The 25857-nt window shown below is 32.3% G+C and overlaps 2 protein-coding genes across 4 annotated transcripts; both read left to right on the top strand.

Annotated features, from left to right (window-relative positions):
- The first annotated feature begins 5841 nt into the window (after positions 1-5841).
- LOC123204639 lies at positions 5842-13055 on the top strand. Of its 2 annotated transcripts, XM_044621410.1 has the most exons (10): positions 5842-6156; positions 6257-6878; positions 7198-7432; positions 9201-9370; positions 9833-9975; positions 10176-10353; positions 10472-11051; positions 11453-11565; positions 12188-12431; positions 12591-13055. In XM_044621410.1, exons 2-10 carry the CDS (start codon positions 6688-6690, stop codon positions 12816-12818), a joined length of 2082 nt encoding a protein of 693 aa, XP_044477345.1. In that variant the 5' UTR covers positions 5842-6156; positions 6257-6687; the 3' UTR covers positions 12819-13055. The 2 variants fall into 2 exon arrangements, with proteins under 2 accessions (XP_044477345.1, XP_044477346.1); XM_044621411.1 differs by lacking the exon at positions 5842-6156 and having other exon boundaries at positions 6740-6878; positions 7185-7432.
- Positions 13056-15663: 2608 nt separating this feature from the next.
- LOC123204727 (synaptotagmin-5-like) lies at positions 15664-25715 on the top strand. Of its 2 annotated transcripts, XM_044621529.1 has the most exons (14): positions 15664-16150; positions 17362-17436; positions 17565-17672; positions 18633-18665; positions 19099-19188; positions 19842-19961; positions 20536-20679; positions 21782-22198; positions 22726-22863; positions 23222-23440; positions 23736-24008; positions 24596-24733; positions 24884-25192; positions 25339-25715. In XM_044621529.1, the coding sequence occupies exons 1-14, from the start codon at positions 15959-15961 to the stop codon at positions 25558-25560; spliced, it is 2478 nt and encodes an 825-aa protein (XP_044477464.1). In that variant the 5' UTR covers positions 15664-15958; the 3' UTR covers positions 25561-25715. The 2 variants fall into 2 exon arrangements, with proteins under 2 accessions (XP_044477464.1, XP_044477465.1); XM_044621530.1 differs by lacking the exons at positions 15664-16150; positions 17362-17436 and having other exon boundaries at positions 19099-19180.
- The last annotated feature ends 142 nt before the right edge of the window (positions 25716-25857 follow it).

The following is a 25857-nucleotide window of genomic DNA, read 5'->3' as shown; positions in this document are numbered from 1 at the left end:
TATTTTATTATCAAAATTAAAAAATTACTTTAAAAATAAATTATTTAGAAAATTCTTGGGTATAAATGATTAATATATTTAATAAAATTTGATAGATATAAATAATTATTATGTTTAATTAGAAGTAATAAAAGAATATTAGTAAATTATTTTACTGAAATATCATTGGATATAATTATTTTAAAAGATTTTTTAAGCAATATTATGCATACATTTTTTTTTACACAATTTGGATACATAAATTATGTGTCATCATATGATTAGGTGTTACTTTATTTTTAAGTTAAAATCATCAAATCACATAATAAACATCATCTATGTATCTAAATTGTGCACGCATAATTTTATTGTATTTTTTATATTATTTGTTATATCAATTAAAAATGAGATTCTTTTTGTCCTAAAGAATAAATAAAAAATAATATAATTATAATAAAATTAAAATTATTACGGTAATATTTTAATATTTAAGATGAACATAATAATCAGAATACCGCTTACATTACTTGTCACATCTACATCACTATTGATAATAAAAAATTATTTTAATATTTTATTATCGATAAATTAAACAAAGTAATATAAGTAATAAAAATTAAATTACTAAAATAATTTTTATTAACTAGAATCAAATGACCCTAATGGTTAAAAGAGATGGAAAAAGAAAAAGAAAAAGAAAAAGAAAAAGAAAAGCTTATGCCTTCTTGATCTATCATCTGTATATTTTTTATTCCTATGGTTTACAATCTATTTGGATTTACATATCACATAATAAAAATAATATCCATAGCAACTAACCAATTATATGAACCATTAAATCATTAATATTTAATTTTAAGTATTTAATTGAATATATAAATAATATGTCATTTTGTGAGATGGAGTAATATTAAGTTAAAAATAAAGGAAAACCCAACAATATAATGATACATTATTCAAGTTCTTAACTAAGTATCTAAAATTAGATAAACATAATATTGCTCGATCTAAAATGCTGGGAAAGAGATAAAATTACATGAGTAATATACTCACATTTTTATGAGAGCAAACAAGTCATAATTAAGGCAAGAGAAAGGTAAGACAAAACATTTACTAATATTATGTGCAAAAATTATAGAACTCTAGACACCCAATTTATAATCTATGAAATGATCGAAGAATTTTTAGAATAACTAATAAACAAATGGTACAATGACCTTATTTTAATTTATTATAATGTCGGTAACACTTATTCACCTCATTGAAATACCTATTTCGATATTAAAACTCTCAAATTTTCATCGAAAATATCTATTCTTATATTCGAATCAACATATCCATGAACTTACCATTCAGTAACAATAGTAAGTTAACTTCTTGTTTTCCCCTCAACTTGACTGGGACTGTAATTATGAGAAGGTTGAAGTGATAGCAAAAGGGCAAAAAATGATGATTGTGACATTACGGGGACTATAATTAGGCAATTTTATGTCGGCACTGATGCTTTCACAGTCACTGACTAAACATATTTCACTGGCATTCAGGTGTATATTTCAATTATTTGAACCATGTCTTTGTTTCCACATTACAACACCATACAAACAGCCAAAGAGAAAACTGTTCATACTCTACATTCAATCTTGCATTGTTATTTAATATTACTGAAATTATGTTATACTATTTATAATATATAGCGATGCTAGAAATCGGACCAACGGGAGGTACATCAAATTGTCTAGATAATTAATTCGATTCACAACTTTGGAATCTACGTTAATTATAAATATTTCATGTAAAGTTTGCAAAATAATAATATGTATGTCAAAATTGTCATTTATCATCCTAAGCCTCTCTACTATCCTCAATTTATAGGATGAAAAATAAAATTACATGTAATTACGTAATAGACATATTATTTTACTATACGATAATGAATCTGACTTTCATCCTAGTTCATTTACAATGGAAAGTAGATAATTACATGATTTGAGAAGTGATTTTTATCCCTTCAAAGTACAAGATAGAGATGAAAGAATAATATTACATTTATAAACAAATTTTATTAACTTATTTATACAATCTGATGTGTCAATATTGATTTAAATGATTTTAAAATGAGAGAAAAAGTAAACAATCACATATTGTTATTTCAGTTTGTATGAACAACTTAATAGAATTTGTCTATACACTTAATTTTATTCAAAATAAAATGAAACTCTGAGATTGTAGGATATATATTTGGCACATGGGAAAGATTATGGGCACGGTTGCCAGTCCCATTCTTCCCGCATCTTCTATATGAAAGAATTTCTATCTAAATTCTAAGTTGTTCAACGAATAAATTACATGGCTAATTGTTGCATATAATTCATGTTTGTAATCACATTTTTAGTACAACTTTCTTGAGTTTGACAAAGAAGGAGTTTGATTTTACAACATATATCAACTCATTCGCCAAAATATATCTTTTTTATATACTTTGTCACTCTTGTTGACCAAAATTCATACTTTGTTCTATTTAAAGGCAATTTTTTGAACAAAATTTGTAAAACATTATTCTTTGACCCTCAAATGCAATTTCTTGGTTGTGTTCCTATATTTAATGTTATGTATCAATACTCTTCCTATTTATTTGCCAATTATCAAAGATTATTAAATGTAAATACACCAACTTTCTATGGTTTTATCAGAAGCTATAAATTGTGTAGGACCAATAAGAAATCAAATAATTTGTGGCCAGTTGTGGAAGAATCCCAATTGTCTCCAAGACTAATAACTAATAGAGGCTTGAAAGGCAACAAAATTTGCAAAGTGAGCTCTTCTTGTCCCTCAATTATTGCACCCACAAAGCTTATAGATAGATACATGAAATCTCATGGATTTTGCCAATTCATGAATTGAATGATTGGAGATGACAAATTATTAGGAACAAAATTTTAACTTCTTTTAACAGAAATAAATTTAAAAGTTTAGGATAGATGCAATGCATCCTTGAAAATGGGAGCTTCAATGGACCAACAAGAGAATGGGCAAAGTGGGTTCTCCAATATCTCTTAAAAAATGATAAAAAAAATTTGAACCAATCAATATCTGTTCTAAGGAGAAACTTTTACTTAGATAATCCCATCAAGCTTGAAGAGATCACACTACACAGGAAAAATGTACTATCACCAATCTTACTTATAAATTTAATTTTGTATATCTTTAATGAATTTTGAACACATGCTCTCTTATTGTTTAGGTGTTACCATTTTCACGGTTCAAATTACTACTACAAAGTTAAACCAATTACGCAGATTAAAAAAAAAAATTGAATTTAATTGTCAGTTTCATAATTATTATACTAGATAAGGAGTTAGGGTATTAATTCAATATTGTTTATCTTTTTCCACTTAAAATCTTTTCAAGTTTGACTCCCTATTGACTTGGCCTTTTTGGTTTGTGTGCAGAAAGAAGTATGCATGAACAAGTAGATAATTGAGGTCCCAATATAATTAAATTAGACTGAGGGTCACACCGTAGGTAAAGTTGGAGTGGGCAAGTTCAAGGATCCATGAAAGTGGGCTCATCTTCAAGCTTTTCAAGTGGAGAAGGTTGTTAGCTTGTCAAGAATTTAAATTTAATTCCACTCATTAATGATTTTCATAGATTCGTTCTTATGGTTTAAGTTCACATACAAGTATAATATTCTTACTTTTATCATTTAAAATATTATTTAGAATCTCTCTCTCTCTCTCTCTCTCTATATATATATATATAGGTGAAAAAAAATTGATATTTTATGGTGAAGATGACGTTAACTTTTGCTTACATGTAATATATTAAACATATACATAAACTGATCTATGTAAATTCAAAATCATGGAATAAGTTATGGGGGAGAGGAGAATTTGGGGGAGACCTTGTCTCTTCAAAAATTCGCATATAAAGGAGAGAGATTATTATAGGAGATTGAAAGGGTTTTTGATACATCCAAAACAAATTAAGCAACGAAAAATTAAAAATTTCGAATTAAAACATGATTGCCCTTGGATCAAAGGTTTTATCGTGTTTATAATTTTAGCAAAAAGAGTCCTAAATAGACACATCAATTGGACCGGATCAAATGAAGGCCTGATACGCAGCACGAAAAAAAAATACGGTATGAGAAAGTCTAGTCTGGCACTGTAGCATGTCAGGCCTAAGACTTTAATATTAAGCGTATGGGTAGACTTGGCCTGACCTGATACTGTTTAAAAATAATTTTTTTTTTAAATTTTTGCTGGCTTCTACCTTGTGTATCCTTCTGCGTTGCGGCAGAAGCCTTGTTAGCCAGAAGGAAGCAAGGCTGAGGCCTTGGCCTTCATTTTTTATTTTTAAAAATTTTTAATTATTTTTTTTATATAAACATATTCAAATTTTTTTCATTTTCACTTTCATTTACAAATCTTTCAATCTCAATTATTTTATTATATTTTTAATCTTATTTTCTCTCATCAATTATCTTTAAAAAAATATCTAAATTCATAAATAATAATTCTTTGTATTTATAATTTTATCATTACAAATAGATCAAGTATCAAATGAATTCAATTTATTTGAATATTATCATAGTATATATTTATTTATGTTTTATAATTTGAAAAATAATTTGTATTTAAAAATTTTAATTAAAAATTTTTAAATATTTAAAGCTCAGCCCATTTTTATATGGGCCGGGTCTTGGACCTTTATATATTAATAGGTTGGTTCAGCCCGAAAAACTTATTATTGTTTGGGCTTTGGGTCCGGCCTGACCTGATCCATCGACACCTCTAGTCCTAAAATTGCATGAATTAGTGTAGAATCCTAAGGAATGAGCATTTTGTAAAACGGAATGAAATAAGTGTTTCTGACTTGAAGATTTTTTTTTCTTTAAAAGATAGATCTTTGATAAGTCCTCCAATGATCAAATTTGTTTTGCACGATTTGTCGAATGAGCATTCTAATTCTTTCAAATTTGGCCCAAAATGTCTAGATCCTTGAATAAGCACAAGAACAAACTTGCTCTTGACTTCAATTCATGTGGTATATGTGTTCATTGTGGCTTCTACATGCATTTTTATTTTCCTTCTTTAATTTCCCTCGAAATATGGAACGAGCGTTAACATACATTTCATGCATATTTTTGCATTTTTCTTCGCTAATAAATTTTGGTCATAAAATAAGTTATATCTTAAACATTATTAATATATTTTGCAATTATTTTACTTAAGAGTTTGCCTTATCAAAACACACACAAGCCAACCATGATAATCGAATTGTATATCAAAAATTTAATTTTACATATCGTATATCGATTATTGTATGATACAACTTTTAAAAAATAAAATAATAAAAAATTATAATAGATACATCATCATTTTAAAAAATATCACGAACACTTATAAAAATTTAAAAGTTTTATATACACTCTTACTACACATAATTTTCTCTACAAAGGTATATCCATCCGTATTGATAATATGTATCATATCATAAGATATGTATATATCATATAATATATTTATTGTATCGTATTAATTATGATATATTTTATATTATGTATTATTTTTTATCTATATTATAAAAAATACTGATAATTATAACGCTAACTGTCTATGAGGAACTTAAGCCATCCGATCATCCATTCAAACCAAAAGCCCATGTTCATCCTCTGTATGTAGGCCTATCTGTGATTTCATGCTTGTGAAGCCCTTCCCGCTTTTTGAAGACAATGGGTCTCTTTACAACTTTGTGGGTCGGGCCTAAGCCCATCTTCAAACCTTTTAGAAGAATTTGTATTCAATTCAATTTCTTTATTACATATATTAAATTTTAAAAAATTATATTTTCTTTTTAAAATTTCAATTTTTCAGTGACAAGTGCTCTTTCGATGATATTTTTCTCCTATGTTGTCTCTCTTTTTTAACCATCCCTTCCAATGCCTTGCTCATTTATTTAGAGATGAATTATTTGTTTGAACGATGAATGATTCGTCTGAATTTGCCTGGTCGAATAAGTCTTTTATCTAACGGTTTATTTGTATGTATAGTTAAAAAATTGTTTGAACGATGAATGATTCGTCGGATCCTCGCGCACGTAGATAACACGACAGCACCAAACGGAAAGGCAGGCTCGCAAAACGTATCTCAATTCTCAAATCTGCATTGCCATTACGTACTAATTTTTTACCCAACTCTCTTCTTTTCTGGGTTTCAATGAACCCAATATATTCGGCCTCTTGATGCTGAAACATGGTATTTTTTTTCTTTGTCAGTGCAAGTGATCTTTGGCGAAATGGGTTCGTGGCAAATGGTTAAATGAAGCTAATCTCGGGTGGGGTTTGTATAATATTGCGAATCTCGTCAACTGTTTTAATGAGTTATCTGTGATTGGATTCGTGTTATCAAATTTTATTCGTTGGTATAATTGAATAAGTTGTTTAGCTTAATTGTGTGCTGGTTTTGATCGGGAGTGGCATACATTTCATGTACTTCATTTGGAAAAAAAAAAAAAACACATAAACTTGAAGCAATCCAGATGGTGAATTAGATTGTTGGGGTTTTAGATAATGTTGTTTTGTTGAAGAGATGCTGATATTTATATTTTTGTTGGTAATGTGAGATTTGCACCTTAATCCACTAATCCTAAAGGAAGTTGCATTGTGGGTTTCATTGAGGTTTTTGATATAAGAAGGAAGTTTCAGAGATGGCTGTGCCAAACAAAACTAGAGCTATGCTTGAGGGTCTTGTAAAAGATGGGTCATTCAGAAGGTTGCTTAGCAGGAAGACTTCATACGATGAAGAATTGGAAGAGATGGGGAGGTCTCCATCTAATGGGAGGAATTGGATAGTGGAGCTCTCGCCTGTTGCTAATATAATTGTTCGCCGATGCTCAAAGTAAGTGGGCTATTTAATGTTTACACTATTTGCGAAAAGCAATGTTAATGTACACATTTTTTTGTCCAAGATGACATCTTATTTGTGGATCTAAATTGTGTACTAAAAATGTGCATATGTAGTTTTATTGATTTGCAAATTATATTATTTATAATTATAAGTTTGCACTCTCAATGCCATGTTCTTCTTGATTGGAAGATTTTGTGTGATAGGATTCCAGTGTGCCAGTAACTTAACCAACATTTTCTTGGACACTAATCAATTATCTCTATTTGCTTTTATATATATTCTTCTTATAAAAACCAGAATTATGATGCAGAATACTTAGCATTTCCACGAGTGAGCTTCAAGAGAACTTTAATAAAGAGGCTCCTGATTTGATAAAGCATCCATCACAGTATCCTAGGAATTTCCTGGAATACTGTTACTTCAGAGCACTTGCTCTTTCTACTCAAGTAACAGGTCATTTGGCTGATAAAAAATTTAGACGCCTAACATATGATGCGATGATAGCTTGGGAGGTCCCAGCAGCTTCAAGCCAACCTTTAACCAATGTAAGTTATATTTGTTAAGATACGTACCAACTAAATTCAGGAACTTTCTTCAATAATTGTTTAATTAATGTCTTTCTCTCTGTTTGAAACACACTAAGATCTTTCATACTCTTTGAACACACACACTTTGGTATCCTCTTCTCTTGGGAAATTTGAATTTCACTCTCAGTTTATTAGTTGAAAATATAAATACCATGGTATAGAAATGTAATATAGCTGATACTTGCCATGTAGTTGCAAGAGAAGTAAAGCCAGTAATCTCCTATTTAAAATAATTGTAATTTCCATAATTAAAGAATTTCTATGTATTTATATTAAACTGGGCTTACTGTTAGTCTGAGGTAAACTTCATGTTGCTTGAAGATATCCTTTTCTTACTATAACTTGCAGTCACGCAGGTTAAACTGTAAGGATTGGGGGACACCTGTCCTAATTTTGGTTGTTAGGCTTTATTATATAAAAGGACAGTTAGGGTTATCAAAAAGGAGGGAGGAAGTAAATTAAAATTTTGGGCAACCTTAGGGTTGATTGTGGGAGGTCTCTGACTTCTCAAATGGCTAGAAGATGGAAGTTCAAAAGTAATTGACGAAAAGTGAAAGTTTGCGAAAAAGTTGAAACGTTGCAGCTAGAGGTGAGATTGGTGACAGAAAATGATGGTGGAAAATAAATTGGCATGGGAAGGCGAATAGACATGGTGGTGGTGGCCGGAAAGGTGAAAATCATTGGAAAAAGTTGTTGAGTTAGAGTTTGAGTGTGGTAGAAGTGGAAGAAGCCAAAAAGAGGAAGAAGAAAAGGATAAAGAAAAAAAAAAAAGAAAAGAATGGAGAGACAACTGACCAAAAAATAGGAATAAAGAATATATTTTGGCTGATAGGGCATATAAGAAGCGAGAAAACATAAAAAAGTAAAAAAAAGACAGCTGGCAAAAAATTATGCTAAATAGTTATATATATTTATCCCTTTTTTTTTTTAAGAAAAGGACCAAAAAAAAAAAATCCAATTTTCCCAATGGGATACTTGTTCTAATTTTAGTGATTAAGCTTTATTATGTAAAGGGGTAGTAAGGGTTATCAAAAAGGGGGAAGGAAGGATATAAGGATTTTGGTCAACCTTAGGGTTGTGGCAGCCTCAAGGCTATTTGGGGGAGTCTCCAATGCCTCGAAGAGCCGGAAATGAGGGGCGTTAACTTCTCGAGTTGTCCGGTTTATCCATGTAAATACCTTTTTATGAATAAAATGAATTCTATTTTCTTTATTTGTTGGTTGGTTTTGTTTGTTGTTTTGGATGAAAATGTGGCTGGACCCTAACATAAACTTGCATAAACATAGGAATCAATCATGTTCTGTGAGTGATCATATGTAGTGGGATGCTTTGTTTAGAAAGCATGTGGGAGTAGTGACAGGTGTAACATATGTCCCAAATATTGTGGTAGAAGATGCTTGCCTATATATTTATCTTTGTATTTGTTGGTGGCCGTCTATATACCAAGAAGGTGTGAAAGTCATAGTGTCTTGCTAGTGAAACTTTCTATATGGGCTTTTATGGTCCTTATATTTTTCTTTCATGTAGATAAGGATGGAATTGTTTAAGGTAGAAGATATATTTTATTGGTTGAAGATATATGTTACCTCTGTATGTCTGTCTACTATTTTTCTAGTTATGTGCCTTTGTGTATGCATGTATGATAATTGAGTTAGAATTACCAGGAGACCATTTTCTGCTAACTTGCATTTGATGTTGGTGTGTACGGGCCTCATCTCTATTGCAGATAGATGAGGATGCTACGGTTGGGGTGGATGCCTTCTCTCGGATAGCGCCGGCAGTTCCAATTATTGCCAATGTTATTATTTGTGAAAACCTTTTTAAGGTTCTCACATCTTCAACTGGTGGTCGGCTTCAATTTTCAATCTTTGACAAGTATCTGACTGCTCTAGAAAGGTAGTCAGCTCTCCATATAAATCTGTATCCTGACCCTGCTTGCTTAAAATAAAGAACAAATTTATGATCTCTTTTTCTTTTTGCTTTGGTGAAAGGAAAAGTTGCATACCGGTATGGTAATTTTGCATTATAATCTTTGTAGATTAGTGTTGATTTATAGGATGGATTTGTTGTTACTGATACTGAAAAACTTTGTAGAAGTTGGCATCCTTCCCACAAGAAATGCTGATTAATATGGATCTTAACATCAATAAATTATCGTTAGTAAATTGCAATAATGTTTGTTTACTTGTTTCATTTGGTAACTGCTCCATTATATGTGAATGTTTGTTCTTTTTCTTTTTCTAATAAATGAAGTTTGTGAAATTGTCAAAGTTTTTACATTATCAAGTTTGTGTGCTTTTTTCTAAATTAAGAGGTGCACATATCTAGCCATGATATTTGTATTGTCCATATCTATAGGGCAATAAAAAAGATGAAGAGCCAATCAGAGTCGTCTATTCTTTCTGCCAATCGATCATCAAGAGGAGAAAAGATTCTGGAAGTAGAAGGGACAGTGACCACTCAGCCAGTTCTAGAGCATGTAGGAATATCTACTTGGCCAGGTTGGTTAATTGGGTGTGTAATATTTGCTTCATAAACAATTTTTTCCTTCTCTTGAAAAAATAAACCTATGTGTAATAGAATATAGGATTTCTTTGGTTTCCATTTGTATACATTGTGTTTCTGTTTCATGTCATGCTATAAGGAAGAAATACATAAATGTCATGTTGACCTACCTGTATTCATCCTTACGCCTATGCAGGTCGGTTGACTCTGACAGATCATGCACTATATTTTGAAGCTCACCGTGTTGTATCGTATGAGAAGGCAAAAACATATGATTTATCTGAAGATCTAAAACAGGTTATTAAGCCTGAAGTGACAGGACCATGGGGTGCTAGACTTTTTGACAAGGCAGTCTTTTATAAATCAACTTCCCTGTAAGGCATACTGCATATTGATTTCTTGTTCAAATGTTTACATGGTATGAGTATTTATGAACTGAAGCTTCTCTTAAACTTATGTAGTGGTTAACACTGAATAATGTTTCTCCTGTAGATCAGAACCAATCGTCTTAGAGTTTCCTGAGCTCAAAGGGCATACTCGTCGTGATTACTGGTTAGCGATTATTAGGGAAATTTTATATGTTCACAGATTTATAAGGAAGTTCCAGATCAAAGGAGTTGAGAGGAATGAAGTACTTTCGAAGGCTGTCCTTGGAGTTATGAGAGTACAAGCCATTCAAGAAATTAGCACTGCAGATTCTGGACACTGTGAGAATCTCCTCATGTTTAACCTATGTGATCAGCTTCCAGGTGGAGATTTGATTCTGGAAACTCTTGCAAACATGTTGTCTGCAAGGGAATTGGATCAGAGTAACAATTCCAGAGCTGGAGGTGAAATGTATGCAATCTCAGCATTGACTATGGTTTCTAACTTAGGGTTTGTGTTTGGATCTAATTCAAGTAATCCCAATGAGACTGGGCTTGTTGTGGGTGAGATTGCTGTTGGAAAGATGAGTTTATTGGAAAGAGCTGTTAAGGAGTCTAAAAGCAGCCATATGAAAGTTGTGCAAGCGCAAGAAACAGTTGATGGGGTTAAAGTAGATGGCATTGACACAAATTTGGCAGTCATGGAGGTATGTGGTTTTGCATCTCAATTTCGCAAATTTGACCCACTATAAATTCTCCCATTCTTCCTATTTCTTCCAATCCCCTTTTCTTCTGATTATTATTTTAAGATGATCAATAGTTTTAACTGAAAATTTGGAAATTGAGTTTTGGTTGCTGTCATCTATCTGGCCGAAAGGTTTATAAAAGACATCTTTATCCGCTGGCTTGGTGCTTCTGTGTGCATGCATGCATGTGCATTATGATGCATGAATTTAATAACAGACTGTACAATTTCTTTTCAAGTATCTACAGGGCTTTAATTTGAGTTTATATCTTCCTTCTTCACCTTCCGTAAACATACCTTCAAATTGTATGCCTTATTTCCTCATGTTATCGTCTTAGTGCCTGACTTCTCATGTATTTGCAGGAATTACTTCTTCCTGTTATGGAAGTTAAAAAGTGGCTTCTTTCTTTGGCATATTGGGACAATCCTTGGAAGTCTTCAGTCTTCTGTTTGGTTATTGCATTTATCCTTTGCAGGTAAAACACATATTTGAATGACTTATATTTGGCATTCCTTTATGGGGCATTGGATATATATATTTTTATATTCATTACCACATGCCCCAGCCCCACCTTGTCCCGCTACTTCTCTAATGTCATGCCCCAAGTGTTTTTACAGTCTGGATGATGAAAATTCTTTGACCAGATGACCATAGACCTTTTTGCGAGGTTAGCCAGTGTCCTGGAGCATTGCAAAATGTTGCATCAGCTTCTTCAATGCTTATTTTTGAGTTTTTTCCAGATTTAGGAATTTACTGCTGGCCTGGAAAAAAATTGCTTTTTGATCTCTAGTAAGTTCCTTTATGGGACAGAATGGAATTTCCAAGCAATTTCTCAATTGTTTCCGTTACTGTAATTGTTTGAGCAGCTGTGAACAAATAGTCAAAGTTTTTCCATTGCAAATTGGCTACAAATTATTGTCAAAAAGGAGAGAAAAAATGGCATAAACGGTGTAAAAATTTACTCCAAATCTGTGAATTGTTGCATTTATTAATCTTTTAGGGTTTAAAAATGGTTTAACATAAGGAAGCCATTGCTTACTACTAAACTAATTGTTGAGAGGTGGATTTTCTGAGAATTGATATGATTTGCACTGTAGGGGATGGCTAGGTTATGCTTTGGCATTGCTGCACATCTTTTTTGCAAGCTTTATGGCACTTGCGAGATTTTTTAACCAAGGCCAGCCTGTAGATGAAGTCAAGGTAATAGCTCCACCACCTATGAGCACAATGGAGCAGCTCTTGGCTGTTCAAACTGCAGTTTCTCAAGTCGAACAGCTCATCCAGGACGGCAACATCTTTATTCTGAAGCTACGTGGCTTACTGCTCTCCATTTTTCCACAGGTTTGGCCCTCTTCATCCTTTCTGATCCCTTATATCTATTAAGACACTGCAAAACTACTCTTTGTAGAATAGAGATCATACTTTAGTACGTTAAATTCATTTTCCCTTTTCACCCGCGTACCAATACTTCTTCAATTGGATTTTTTTTTTTTTTTCCAGGCAAGTGTGCAATTTGCGGTTACTCTTTTGTTAGTGGCGTTCATTCTGGTCTTTGTGCCTTGTAAGCACATAGCTGCACTGATATTTTTGGAGACATTTACAAGATATTCTCCTCCGCGGAAAGCGAGTACAGAGAGATGGATGAGAAGATTGCGAGAATGGTGGTTCAGCATACCGGCAGCTCCTGTAATTCTGGAAAGAGATCAGGAAGACAAGAAGAGGAAGTGAACGTACAATTCTACAAGTACATGTTTGTAAAGCAATTTTTTTTGGGTCATCACTCTGTTGTGATGTGTAAATTTCAACAATTATGTGCTCTTTGTACCAGTGGGAAGGTTACGGAGTTTTTGATGCATTAACCTGCAGTGGGCCGTATTGGGCCGAATGTCGTGCAGCCCAATGTACTCACGGGCCATGTGAAGGTTCGCCAATTAGCGATTTTTACATTAAGGGATCTTATTCAAATTTCTTATCTATTTTATGGTCATATATATATATATATATATATATATATATATTTCATGACCATAAAATGAAGTTGTTATCCCAATTCCCAACTTCTGATATTTTGAATATATGTTACTTTCTCTCTTTAAAAATGGCCTCATCAGTTATCACTATCAATTTTGCACTCTTACTATAAGAGTGGATTTGATTTGAACTGATTCAATCTATAATATCCAATTCAAACGGGCTCACTAGAGTTTGAAGAGTTATTAATGAGATGAATAATATCGTTCGTGAGAAAATAATGTTATTTAACGAATAAATGAATTTATTTCAAACTAAACTGTTAAATTGAACATCTCATTCGAAATTACTCGTTCATGATGAACATAACATAAACAATAAATATAAACACAATATAAACATTAATGTTATAATTGTGTGGTAATTTTTCTCTAATATAATTATGTGATAACGAATTTAACGATTGTTTTTATATTTATATTTATTAATAATGAATAAAGTTTTTATTGTGTTTGAAAAGGTCTTTAAAAAAAAAAAATTGACACTTACTAGATTATTACTTTTTCTTTTGTCTAGAAGCAAACCTAAATCTAAAATAAATGGCACCTATATTCATACTAGGAAAAAAAATCTAATATAAAGTGTATGGAATGTATCTGTATTTATTAAATCAAATTTATTTGGTATCTTGGATTTGACTCTTACCCTTTTCCATGCATCAATAAAATGTAATAATATAAATGTCCTTGTCTCTAACATTTTCTATCTTTAATGAAGAAGGAGGCAATTGGTAGAAGAAAAAGAAGGAGAGAAGGCCAACCGGCAATCGGGAAGAAATTAGTCGTCTAAGAGAAGGAGATAAAACTTTATAGAGAAAATTATCACTCTTCAAACTTTAAATGAAGATATATTATTATATTTCACGTTGAGAAAGAAAAATATCATAAAATTTTAGTTTTTTAAATTTTTTATTAAAATAATTTTAATTGAGAATTTTAACAAAATTTGACTTATAAATAAATATTTAAATTTTTAAAAATTAAAATATGAAACTTTAAACTTTTATCCTACTTTGAATAAAAACAAATCTTTTGACCAATTTTATATTATAACCTTTACAACTACGTTATCAAAAATTATTAAAATAATTTTATATAAAATATTTAATTAAATACTTAAAATTATATATTTATAATTATATTATAATTATTTTTTTGCATGATACCTTACTTAAACGATGGTAATAGTATAATAACATATATTTGATAAATTAATGAGTGATAATATTGAATAACGAGTGGGAGGCAGGAGGCCCTACTTTTTTATTTTATTTTTAAATTATATTTTGATTAAAAAAATGTTAATTTATTTTGTTAATTTTATTTGACAAGAGATATAGAACTCCAAGGGTGTTAAAATTTAATTAGAATAACATTCTCCTTTCACTTATTCTTTTCTTCTCCGTTCGGCGCACCATTCCAACACACTACTTATTTTAGGATGGCTGTTGATGAAATGAAGTCAACACGACAGATGGATAGAAAGATCAAAATTTAAAGGCCAAACGACTATTCCCACCCAAAGTATGCGCTTCTGTCAAGTTTTCTATTAAAAATATCATTTATCCATCTATAATCAATTAAAATTAATGGTTTCAAGGGTAAAATTATAATTTTGTCTGTATTATTAAAAATAAACTTAAATTTGATTTTATTTTCCCCCCTAAATTTTAAAAACTAATACTTTTTCTTAACCTAAGTTTTAAAAAATTACATTTTCCCCCTAGGGTTTTCAATTTTTTGAGTTAGTTTTCTGGCGCCATTTCTTTCTCTCCGATGACCTCCAGACCATTCCTCTTCCTCTCCGACACGGCCTCCTTCCAACGATTATCCTGAAAACTGTCGTCGACAAAGATGACTTGTCTTTATCGAGACGAAGATGAGGTTTTCGTCCACGATGAAGACTTTTCGTTGACGAGGAGTTTTCATCGTCGATGAAGACCTCGTCTTCGTCTCTCGACAAAGACTTCGTCTTTGTCTCGACGAAGATAACTTGACGACCATGTCTAGCATAATCGTTGGAACGAGGCCATGCTGGAGAGGAAGAGGAGTCACCTGGAGGTCGCCGGAGAGAAAGAAACGGTGCCGGAAAACTAACTCTGAAAAATTGAAAACCCTAAAGAGGAAAAAGCTATTTTTTAAAACTTGGGTTGAGAAAAATTGTTAATTTTTAAAATTTTAGAGGAAAAAAGAGATAAATTTTTCAGGAATTAGGATTTCATTAAATTTAACAGCATGGGTGGGTAAATGGTATTTTCAAAGTTAATGGGGGAAACTTGAAAAAAAACACATACTTTGGGTGGGAAATAGTCGTTTGGCCAAATTTAAAATGTTAATTTGTAGTAAGTGAAAAGAAGGAAAATTAATTGGAAAATTGGATTTTTGAAACTTGGAGGTGGCATATCAGTTCATCAAACCTTGGGTGGGATATAGTTGTTTGTCATTTTCTAGAAATCTGAAATTAATCTCTTCCCACATTAATAATTCGGACAATTAAAAAGTGGGTCCTGGAATTTTCCTCTTCTTCTTAACTACATTTTAGTTTTTTTTTTTTTTTTTTGTTTTTATGGCGTTTCTCATGAAGCTGACTTTATACTTCTCTCCATTCTTTTATTCTCCTCAGATTCTTCCACTTTCTTTTCACATCCGTCGTTTAAGTTTCTTTCCAAATAACTGATCACCATTTTCTCAGGAAAAAAGGAATCTTTTTATCGTCTCATGTCTAAGTTCTTTTCTTTTCTGGGTGGTGGTGGTGGTGGTTGTTGTTGATAGCCATGCCATGAATGTGAAGCTGTTGTAATTTTTGCTGGAAAGTGATTGTTGAAGGTGTAAACTGAAATGGATAAAAGAAAAAAGAAAGCTGCTTTACATGTTGAAGAAGTTGTTGAGTTTTTGAAGCATTTGTTGGAGGAAAAACCTCTACTTCCCTTTGTAATTCCTTTGATTTTGATTCTTTGGATCATTGAGAGATGGTTCTTCTCTTTCTCCTATTGGGTTCCTCTTGCCATCGCTGTCTGGGCTACTTTGCAGGCTAGTCTCTTATATTTTTCTTTTGTTTTTCTCCATGAAGCTTCGCTTTTTTTTTTTTTTTTAAATTGTAATTAACATTTCTGAGTGCTAGATGTTATAAAGATATTTATGTTAATGTGTATCTAATTGCTGATATGAAATTTCTTAATGAAATTATGGTACTTTAGTTTGAGCTATTCTATGGCAGTTAACTAGGTAGTTGAATCTAATTTTTTTATTTTTTGTGTGTTGCGTTTTGTTAAAGTGTCTTCTCCCTTTTGCATTTCTAATATGATAAGTATTTAATTTTTTAAAAATTAATTTAATTATTTGATCTCCTGATTTCTATTTTGTATCTATTTCCATCGAGCATATGGATGTAGCAACCAAACAATGAGGATACTTCAATGTAGATGAACAATGTTTCTTTGTTTACTTGCATGTAAACTTGAAATATTCAATGATAAGTGATGCTATAGGAGTAGGAATTGCTATTAAGAGTACATAATGGCACTCCATTTATTTTTCCTACTTCCCATTGTTTCCTCTCAAGTTGTATTGTGCTTTTGAGTTCTTCTGAATTATGTTTTTGATGTTGGCTTGCATGTGGATTGTTTAGCAACTCTGTTCGGTTAGCTATCTGATAATTTTATGTACTAGCTTCCATGATTTTGGGCTGCAAGCTATGCCATTGGCCTATTCGTTTGCTTTCTACTCCATAATAGATAACTTACTTGGATATCATTTATCCAAAAGAGTATCAGATTTCATGATGAGTTCTTATAACATGAGAAAATTGTGTTTGTATCATCAGTAAAGCCTTTGTGATACTGAAGTTTTGAAAATCATTCTTCTCCTTTCTGGTGAGTAAAATTAACGATATTAAGGATTTAAGTTGAGACTGAAGGACTATAAATGGGATTTTCACTTTTTCTTTGCTACACAATTGGTCTTACTTTGTAGCAGATTGGGGTTATCTGCCTCTGAATTTATTGAGATATACTTCTTCTGTTATCTTTGTACTTCAATTTATTTAAATTTTGGGTGGACTTGAGCTCCAAGTCTCCTAAGGTCTTGAGTTGCATTTCCAGTGGTTCATTTTTCTCCTCTGCTTTTTCTTATCCATTTTACTTATTATTGCATGCAAACATGTTGCATTTTGAATCTAGGTAAATTTATTCTTTTAAGAATACGCTTGGTAATAACATGAAATAAATCTCTATTTCCTGCAGTATGGTGTCTATCAACGTCAGCTACTTGTGGAAGACTTGAATAAGAAGTGGAAGCAAGTCATATTGAATACCTCGGTATCTTTTCATTCTATGTTGCTCCTTTTTTTCTGTTTATGTGGGATCTTAGGTTTCTTGTGTTGAATATATCTTCTCTCTTAGACCCTCTCATTTAATGAGAAAATGTTTTGGCATATTTTATGCAGCCAATCACACCACTGGAACACTGTGAATGGTTTAATAAACTGTTGATAGAAATTTGGCCCAATTACATGAACCCAAAGTTTTCAAGAAGGTTCTCACAAAAAGTTGAGGTGAGAGTGTACTGGTTTATATTTGTTGTTTTCTGAACTTTTTTAATATATTCCACCATCTTTTACTCAATGACTATTTGTTTGCTAGTACCCACATATTCTAATGACAGACAGTCACACTAATTCTTTGGCATCTCTTAAAAAATTCAGTTGGTTCTTTTACCAATTTAAATTTGCTAAAATGGTTTTGGTAGCATAATTGGACCTTTTTGAGCTTCTTCCTTTATCATTTATGCCTTAAATATGTCAAGCAGGCCTTATTTTTAATGTAAAATCATGCATCTGAGTTTAATCTGATAACAAATATATCACTTATTTTCCCCTGTAGCTGCATCTTTGAGATTTGGATTGTTATATAAGAACTTTGTGCAAATGTTTTTGTTTTTTTCCCTAGATAATCATAGATTGGGACCATTCTCTCTGCTAGTATGAAAACATGTATTATCTATATAATTTTGTGTCTAAATATATTCCGCTTGGATCTCAACTATTATTTCAAATAAAAAGATCTTGATTTTTAACTTGCTTTCTATTTATCATACTAAAAGTTATTATACCAGGCACATATTGATCCTTGTGTAAGGATGAGAATAGAGTGATATTCATCATATGGTTGATACTATATCTTCTTGTATTGTACGATGGACAATACATTTGCTTTATTGTAGTGGAGAATGACTTAAAAAATGAATGCTGACAACTGCACTTCACTGGCCAAGAAAAGCACAAATAACTGTTAGCAATCGTATTTTAGGGATTTGAAAGGAGATACAACTTTATATCCTCTGTTCCTAGTTTATATATGTTTGCTTCTGGATCATGATTAACTAAAGAATTTATTACTAAAGAAGTTATCAGTTTTTGCATAACTTGTGAAGAATTTGATCAAACACACTGAAGGATGAAATTTTAATTGTTAATTTTATCAGAGTTCTCCTAACCAAAGCTTCTTTCATGCAGAAACGGCTAAAGCACCGCAAATCAAGGCTTATAGTAAGTGATCTTCCTATTACTTTTTGGTAATGATTAAATTAATGACTTGTAATGTATGATCTCTAGATATGGGCTAGCATGTCATATCTTGAAACATTTCTGCATCTATAAATTTAACATATGTACTGAACTTGGAGTCTTTATTTAAGTGCTTGGAGAAGAATTTTAAAAATTAAAAACTGCTATCAATTTTGTAAGTTAATTAAAGTTCAATGATAATTTGTGTAACTACCTTTAGTGTAACATATTTCAACCAAAAAGTGGTGAATTTTCTATTATTTTCTGTATGAGTGTTGACAAGGGCGGACAGGGCTCCAATGTCTACAATGTCCAACATGCCGAAACTTTACAAGGAGAGATACCTCTAGGAAAGTTTTACTTGATGCTAACAGGAAAAAACATGTTTATTGATAAAGATTTATCGTTTATGCAGGAACATATAGAATTGCAGGAGTTCTCACTAGGTTTAACTCCACCTTTGTTGGGTCTTAATGGAACTCGCTGGACTTCGTCGGGTGAGCAGGTTTGGTTTCTGGTTTCACTTGTAGAATTTGTAATGCACCATCAAAGGATGATCTTGAATTTTAAGTTGTCTTTCTCTAGGTTTATTGGTACAGTTTGGAAGTAGATATGCATATGAAGAAGCTCTAGGGTGCCTATTAACCAGATTTATTACCATTGTACCCTAATGAAGTGCTATGTAGATCACCATTCTGAAACATGGATCTTCCAATTCCAATTTATTAACATGGTGTACGCAATTAATCTATTCCTTTATTTGCTTTTCCAAAAGGGAGTATCAATAGTAATTTATAAGAATAACTAAATTGTCAGGAGAGGATAGAATGCTTCAGTTCTCTTCATTATCACTGGATATTACTGTGGTATCTGAGGTGTTCAAGCATGCAGCATACTTTTCTCTACCATTTTAAAACCATTTTTTTCCCCGAAAGGCTATGCAGCTAATAATTGTGATTTAGCATGATCTGTCACACATATATGAGGTGTCTTTGTAGCACGGAGAGGGATGATAGTTCAAATCACATTCTACAGTTTGATACTAATTTTAATTGTATTTGCTAATGATATAGTTTTGTGCCATGATTGTTTAATTTTAAACATTAAGTTATAAAATTTTTGTAAGATCTTTACAAGGCATCAGTTGTTCTATGACAGAAAGTTATGCATATTGGTTTTGACTGGGACACCAATGACATAAGCATCTTGTTGCTTGTCAAATTGGCGAAGCTTGGGATTGCCCGAATTGTTGTCAACAGCCTCCACATTAAGGGTGATGTATGTCATGCACATTTTTTTTTCTTTATTTTAGTTTATTTTATTTGCCCTGTCAGAAAAAAAGATTTTATTTGTTGAAGTTAATGAAGCTTGTTTTCTGTTTGATTTTTTTTCATAGAATTGGAAATTGTAAACTAATGTTTTGCCCTTTCTACTTAACTATAGTCATGCAGCAGGAATTTTAATTTGTCAGCTTCTGTTGCTTGTTTCCCAGGTTTCTTTTTTAGGATTCGAAACACAATATTTTTTTATTTATGATTTGGTGGATTGACCTTGGAGTCAATGTACATTTGAATCAGCTTCTGTACAAAAGTTTAATCAACTGAAAAAACATGTTCTTTAATTGATTTAGAGTTTATGATTCTATTTTACATGAATCTTTTTTGACATTGAAGGACCATCATTTTGCTGCATCTTTAATCTTCTCTGTTCTTGTCTTTTGTTATGTTGATGCTTTGTATGTTACGAAAAATTCAATCCTGGGTTAATTCCCTTGTTTTGATGTTTCTGAAGTTTATGCATCTTGAAGTTTTGATAGGATCGACAAATTAATTCCCTAGTTCACATTTTACAGCTCCTATTTATGCCAGTTCTGGATGGGAGAGCAGTTTTGTATTCATTTGTATCTGTACCTGAAGTGCGAATAGGAGTGGCATTTGGAAGTGGTGGAAGTCAATCTCTACCTGCCACAGAGCTGCCTGGTGTTTCATCTTGGCTGGTTCGCTTTTTAACTTTTTATTTTTGCATCCAGATATGGAAATATGTGATTGTCTTTACCTTAAATAGTCTGTATTTTAATTTAATTTGTCTCTCTGATTTCCACCATAAAAAGTTAAGCAAGTTAATTTGCTGCATGTTCAGGAAAATTTAGTGCTGCCGTGCCACCTGTTGTACAACAGAAACTAGTTTTAGGACAATTGTGGAAAAGCTCCTTCTTTGTTAATATCTGCTGACACAAAATTAGTTCTAGAAATTATGCTGTTTATTCAATACATATCTTTCCCTCATCTTGCTTTGCTTAGTGTATAGTTTCTAGTCTCATTGGCTTTCAAATGTTCCCTGCCTTGTTGAAGGTTTCCTTAAGTTTGTCTTTTTCAACTGCAATATTGCACTACAGTATCGACAAATATAGTATAGCAAGTTTGATTGGTCATAGCATTCTATAAATTTTTGTTTAGAATAGAGATGGAGGGAGCAGTATGATCTGGCATCCCTCTGTGTGTTTCCCTCAATTTACTATTAATGTCAACTGGCAGTTAAATGGGCTATTTCCACTGAACAACTAATTAAGTATTGTCAATCATTGTTCTTTTTTCCTTGAAAACTCTTCATAACTTGGCTCTAACAGTAATGGTTCTTCTGAGCATACTCTTGTTATTTTTTCTCTTTTTAAATTTATATCCTTGAATTTCCAAGATTATCCTTAATCTCTAAGTTAGTTGTAATTACACCTTTATTGACTTAGAGGATGATGTAATAGTGCATCTATACAATTTAATTTCATGGGCATTTAAAATAGATTAAAAGTCTTATCTTTGTCAAAATTTAATCCTTGTTGTGCTTGGGATGACTAATTACGTCAGAAATGTGGATCATCTCATCTTAAATCTTGTCTGTAAGTCCTAAAGTGAGCTTTTTTTGCATGGCTCTCAGGGCTTATGTGATCAAGCAGCTTAGCTTAAATTTATACATGCTAAGGAAACTGTCTTCAATATGTTGGTGGGTTATGCATTGCATGGGTTTACTATAGCGCTAAGTTACAACTTCCTGTAAATGCTAAATTTTTGTGCTGGCAATGATCCTTTTTTTTCCTGATGCAGGTTAAACTTTTAAATGAAACCTTAGTTAAGACGATGGTTGAACCTCGTCGCCGGTGTTTGTCTTTGCCTGCAGTAGATTTGAGGAAAATAGCTGTTGGTGGTATCATCTATGTGAAAGTTGTTTCTGCTAGTAAACTTTTTAGAAGTAGTTTAAGAGGGAACCCATCAAAAAAGCAAACATGTCCTTTAGACTGTAGTTTAGAAGAGTGCTATAATGACAGAGATTTTCAGACGTTTGTGGAGATTGAACTTGAAGAATTAACCAGAAGAACAAATGTCAGACAAGGCTCAGATCCCAGATGGGATTCAACATTTAATATGGTTTTACATGAAGAAACAGGAATTATACGGTTCCACCTCTATGAGTTCACACCCTACAATGTCAAGTATGATTATCTAGCAAGTTGTGAAGTCAAGGTATGGTGTTGATATGTTGGTTTTGTCTTCAAGGATAAATGTGGCTTATGGCACTTTAATCTGTGACCTAGCTGGTTTCTTGGAGTGAAAATGTAGTCTCACTGTAGCATTTTTTCGTGTATAAGATAAATTAGGTGATATACCTTTTTCTCTATTGTTTTTTGTGCCTTACCATGTGTATACTAGATGTTTTCCCTTATGATGAGGTAAAATCTTTTTGGTATAGTTAGTTGAATACAAAGTTCATATGTTGATGGAGGATAAGTTTTTGTTTTCACATGTTTTGTTTAAGCTTGCTTTTGTATTCTCATTTTTATCCAATCAACATTAGGAAATAAAATACACAATTAATTGTAAACTAGCTGAGGACCATGTTGAATAGAAAGTTCAAATGTTGATGGACAATAGCATGAAGACCATGTTGTAAACTAACACACAATTATTTAATCTAAACGATCTAGCTTGTTTCGGAGTTCTATGCATATATCATCTTCTTCACCATCGCCTAAGTCATTTTTTTTTCACAGGTAAAGTATAATGCAGATGATTCTACGACCTTTTGGGCAGTCGGGCGTCCTGATTCTGGCATAATAGCCAGGCATGCTGAATTTTGTGGAAAAGAAGTTGAAATGACTGTTCCTTTTGAGGGGGTCAGTTCAGCGGAGGTATGTTTCCCATAATTTCATTGCAAGTAGTAATTGGCACCAAGATTCCTCTGTATTTGCTGTCATCTTGGTGAAAAATACAGCTGGAAAAGCATTATGCAGTTCCCAGCTGAGTGAATGAATCGGTAGTTTGAGAAAATGGGAAATTCTTATGTTTTCTTGTACAACTATTTTCATGTCTTACTTATTTTGGACCAAAGTGTTTGGTTTCAAATGTTGAATATTGAATTACGTTGAAATTCCTGTAAATTTTCATTTAGTTTAGGATAACATTGATGGAAATGACTCATCCAGTTTGCTTCAGGCAAAGATACCTAAGCATACCTTAATAGTTTTCTTGTTTGAATGCATTTTGCAGTTGACAGTGACCCTTTCGTTGAAGGAGTGGCAATTTTCAGATGGTTCACATAGCTCAACCAACTTTCGTAGTGGCTCGCAACTATCACTAAATGGTTCATCAAATTTTCTTTCTAGAACTGGAAGGAAAATTAACGTAACTGTTGTGGAAGGAAAGGATCTTATACTAAAAGAAAAATCTGGAAAGTGTGATCTGTATGTCAAATTGCAATACGGAAAGGTCAGGTTCTCTATCTTTGATAATCTTGTGGTATACCAAGGTTACAAATTGCTATGTGTTCAATCTGTATTATTATGATCATGAGCAATATTATGTATACACGCATTTAAGTATATAATTGAGTATATAGTTGATGTGTCATCAAGTGAGTGGGTCTTATTTTATTTTTAATTCAAAATCACTCAATCATATGATGACATATCAACTATGTATTCAATTATATACTCAAAAGTGTGTATATATAGTTTTATTGTATGATCATTCATGCTCTACCCTATTATTATTATTTTTTCAGATTCTCCAAAGAACAAGGACTGCACATGGTTCGAGTCCTACTTGGAATCAGAAATTTGAACTTGATGAGATAGGTGGCGGTGAATACATTAAAATAAAATGCTACAGTGAAGAAACTTTTGGAGATGATAACATTGGTAGTGCTCGGGTAAATTTGGAAGGACTTGTAGAAGGGTCAATCAGAGATATATGGGTACCCCTTGAAAAAGTTAATTCAGGAGAACTTAGGCTTCAAATAGAAGCAGTGAGAGTTGATGATTGTGAAGGATCAAGGGTATGCTTTTGTTATTGTTAATTGAATAAACTTTTGAATGCTTCCTGAAAAGCAAAAAATATAATAATTTAAACTGGAAATATAGAGAAATAAAAGCTCTTCACAGCTTTTAAAGTTTAGAACTGAGTTTCATAGGCCATATATTTTACGGTAGATGGCACAAGTGTCGATTCAATAGTCTATGGTATGGTGATTTTGTGTTTAATTTTTACCTAGGAATAGTTGATTTCGGGTTGTCCTTGGCAGGGCCAACGTAAATGTAGATTTTGAATCTTATATTTTAAGGAACATGGATGTCTTATTGTAACATTTCCAATCTAATGACCTGACTCATTGTGAACATATCGTACATTTTAGACACATAGTCTATTATGGTTTTGTTTTTGGATATTTTAGCATCCTCAAGTATCCAACATCTCTTATGTGTTTTCCCGATGTGAGTTTACTTAAGGTTGTTACACTTGTAAAATTATCATTTAACAGGGTCAATATCCCAAATGTTTATGTGTAGGTTGTGAACAACTATTTAGTGCAAGAACGATTGTTCTAAGACTTTTTCCTCTTTCTTTTCTGTGGTTTATTTTCAGGGTTCAAATACAAGCCTGGTCAATGGTTGGATTGAACTTGTCATTGTTGAAGGGAGAGATCTTGTTGCTGCGGATCTCAGGGGGACAAGTGATCCATATGTGAGAGTGCAGTATGGAGACATAAAGAAGAGAACAAAGGTCTGGGACATCTCATATATGATTTAAATGACGATCCTAGCTAAAACTCTGTCTTGATTACATAGCAGTTCTGGCACCTTGAAAAGAGGATGTCGAAATAACTGATAATTTTTTTTTTTTCAGTTTCTGATCTTTCTGGTTGTCTTTTAGGTAATCTATAAAACTCTAAATCCTCATTGGAATCAGACCTTAGAGTTTCCGGATGATGGCAGTCCCCTGGTGCTGCATGTGAAAGACCACAATGCTTTACTACCCACATCAAGTATAGGCTATTGTGTTGTAGAATATCAAAGATTGCCTCCAAACGAAATGGCTGACAAGTGGATTCCCCTCCAAGGAGTGAAAAGGGGAGAGATCCACATTCGAATAACAAGACGAATTCCTGGACTACAGAAGCGGCCTAGTTTGGATTCTGAGCCGTCACTATCGCCATTTAAATCACACCAAATTTCTAGCCAGGTTTTCTGCTTTTTGCATCTTCAATCTGTTTTCTGTCTGTTCCTCAGTCATGTTTCTGTGGGGAATTTTTCACTTCATTACGGGTTTTCGCACAACTTGAGATGTGTACTTTGATTCTGATATATGTTGTTATGAATTCTTATCAGATGAAACAAATGATAAACAAATTCCAATCTATGATTGAGGATGGCAATATTGAAGGACTTTCGACTGCATTGAGTGAGCTCGAAACTCTGCAAGATACACAAGAAGAATCCATGGCACAGCTTGAGACTGAACAAATGCTTCTACTTAACAAGATCAAAGAACTTGGTCAGGAAATTTGCAATTTATCGCCTCCAATGAGAAGAAAATCTTCCAGAATCTGAGTCATACCATTTTAGGTTTCAATCTTACCTATCATTTTTATATAAATACAAGTTTCGCATTTACAAAAACTTCTTCATACAGAGTATGTATATGGTTTCCCAGCTAATTGAAGTCACCCTTGTAGATATTTGGAAATTGGCAGTTGTACAGTTAAGTATATTGCATTCTTTCAAAGCGGCTATCAGAAATATCAAAAGAAAATTCATTAGCATTATAAGTTCACTGGCCTGGATTAGTGTCAAATAGCTCGGTCAGCATCCTATCGGAAAGTTTCCAGGAACAATAATTCTTCTAGC

Source organism: Mangifera indica, chromosome 20, assembly GCF_011075055.1.
Source record: "Mangifera indica cultivar Alphonso chromosome 20, CATAS_Mindica_2.1, whole genome shotgun sequence".
NCBI classification, from domain to species: Eukaryota; Viridiplantae; Streptophyta; class Magnoliopsida; order Sapindales; family Anacardiaceae; genus Mangifera; species Mangifera indica.
The sequence above is the reverse complement of the archived record's forward strand: the minus strand, read 5'-3'. Positions and strand labels throughout refer to the sequence as shown.

Excerpts from the sequence above, each read along its gene's own strand:
- LOC123204639 (XM_044621410.1), top strand. The coding sequence starts at position 6,688 with ATGGCTGTGCCAAACAAAACTAGAGCTATGCTTGAGGGTCTTGTAAAA. Across the intron at positions 10,354-10,471 it reads TTTTATAAATCAACTTCCCT|ATCAGAACCAATCGTCTTAG; the intron begins GTAAGGCATACT and ends TTTCTCCTGTAG. Across the intron at positions 11,566-12,187 it reads ATTGCATTTATCCTTTGCAG|GGGATGGCTAGGTTATGCTT; the intron begins GTAAAACACATA and ends TTTGCACTGTAG.
- LOC123204727 (XM_044621529.1), top strand. The coding sequence starts at position 15,959 with ATGGATAAAAGAAAAAAGAAAGCTGCTTTACATGTTGAAGAAGTTGTT. Across the intron at positions 17,437-17,564 it reads AAGTCATATTGAATACCTCG|CCAATCACACCACTGGAACA; the intron begins GTATCTTTTCAT and ends TATTTTATGCAG. Across the intron at positions 25,193-25,338 it reads CACACCAAATTTCTAGCCAG|ATGAAACAAATGATAAACAA; the intron begins GTTTTCTGCTTT and ends AATTCTTATCAG.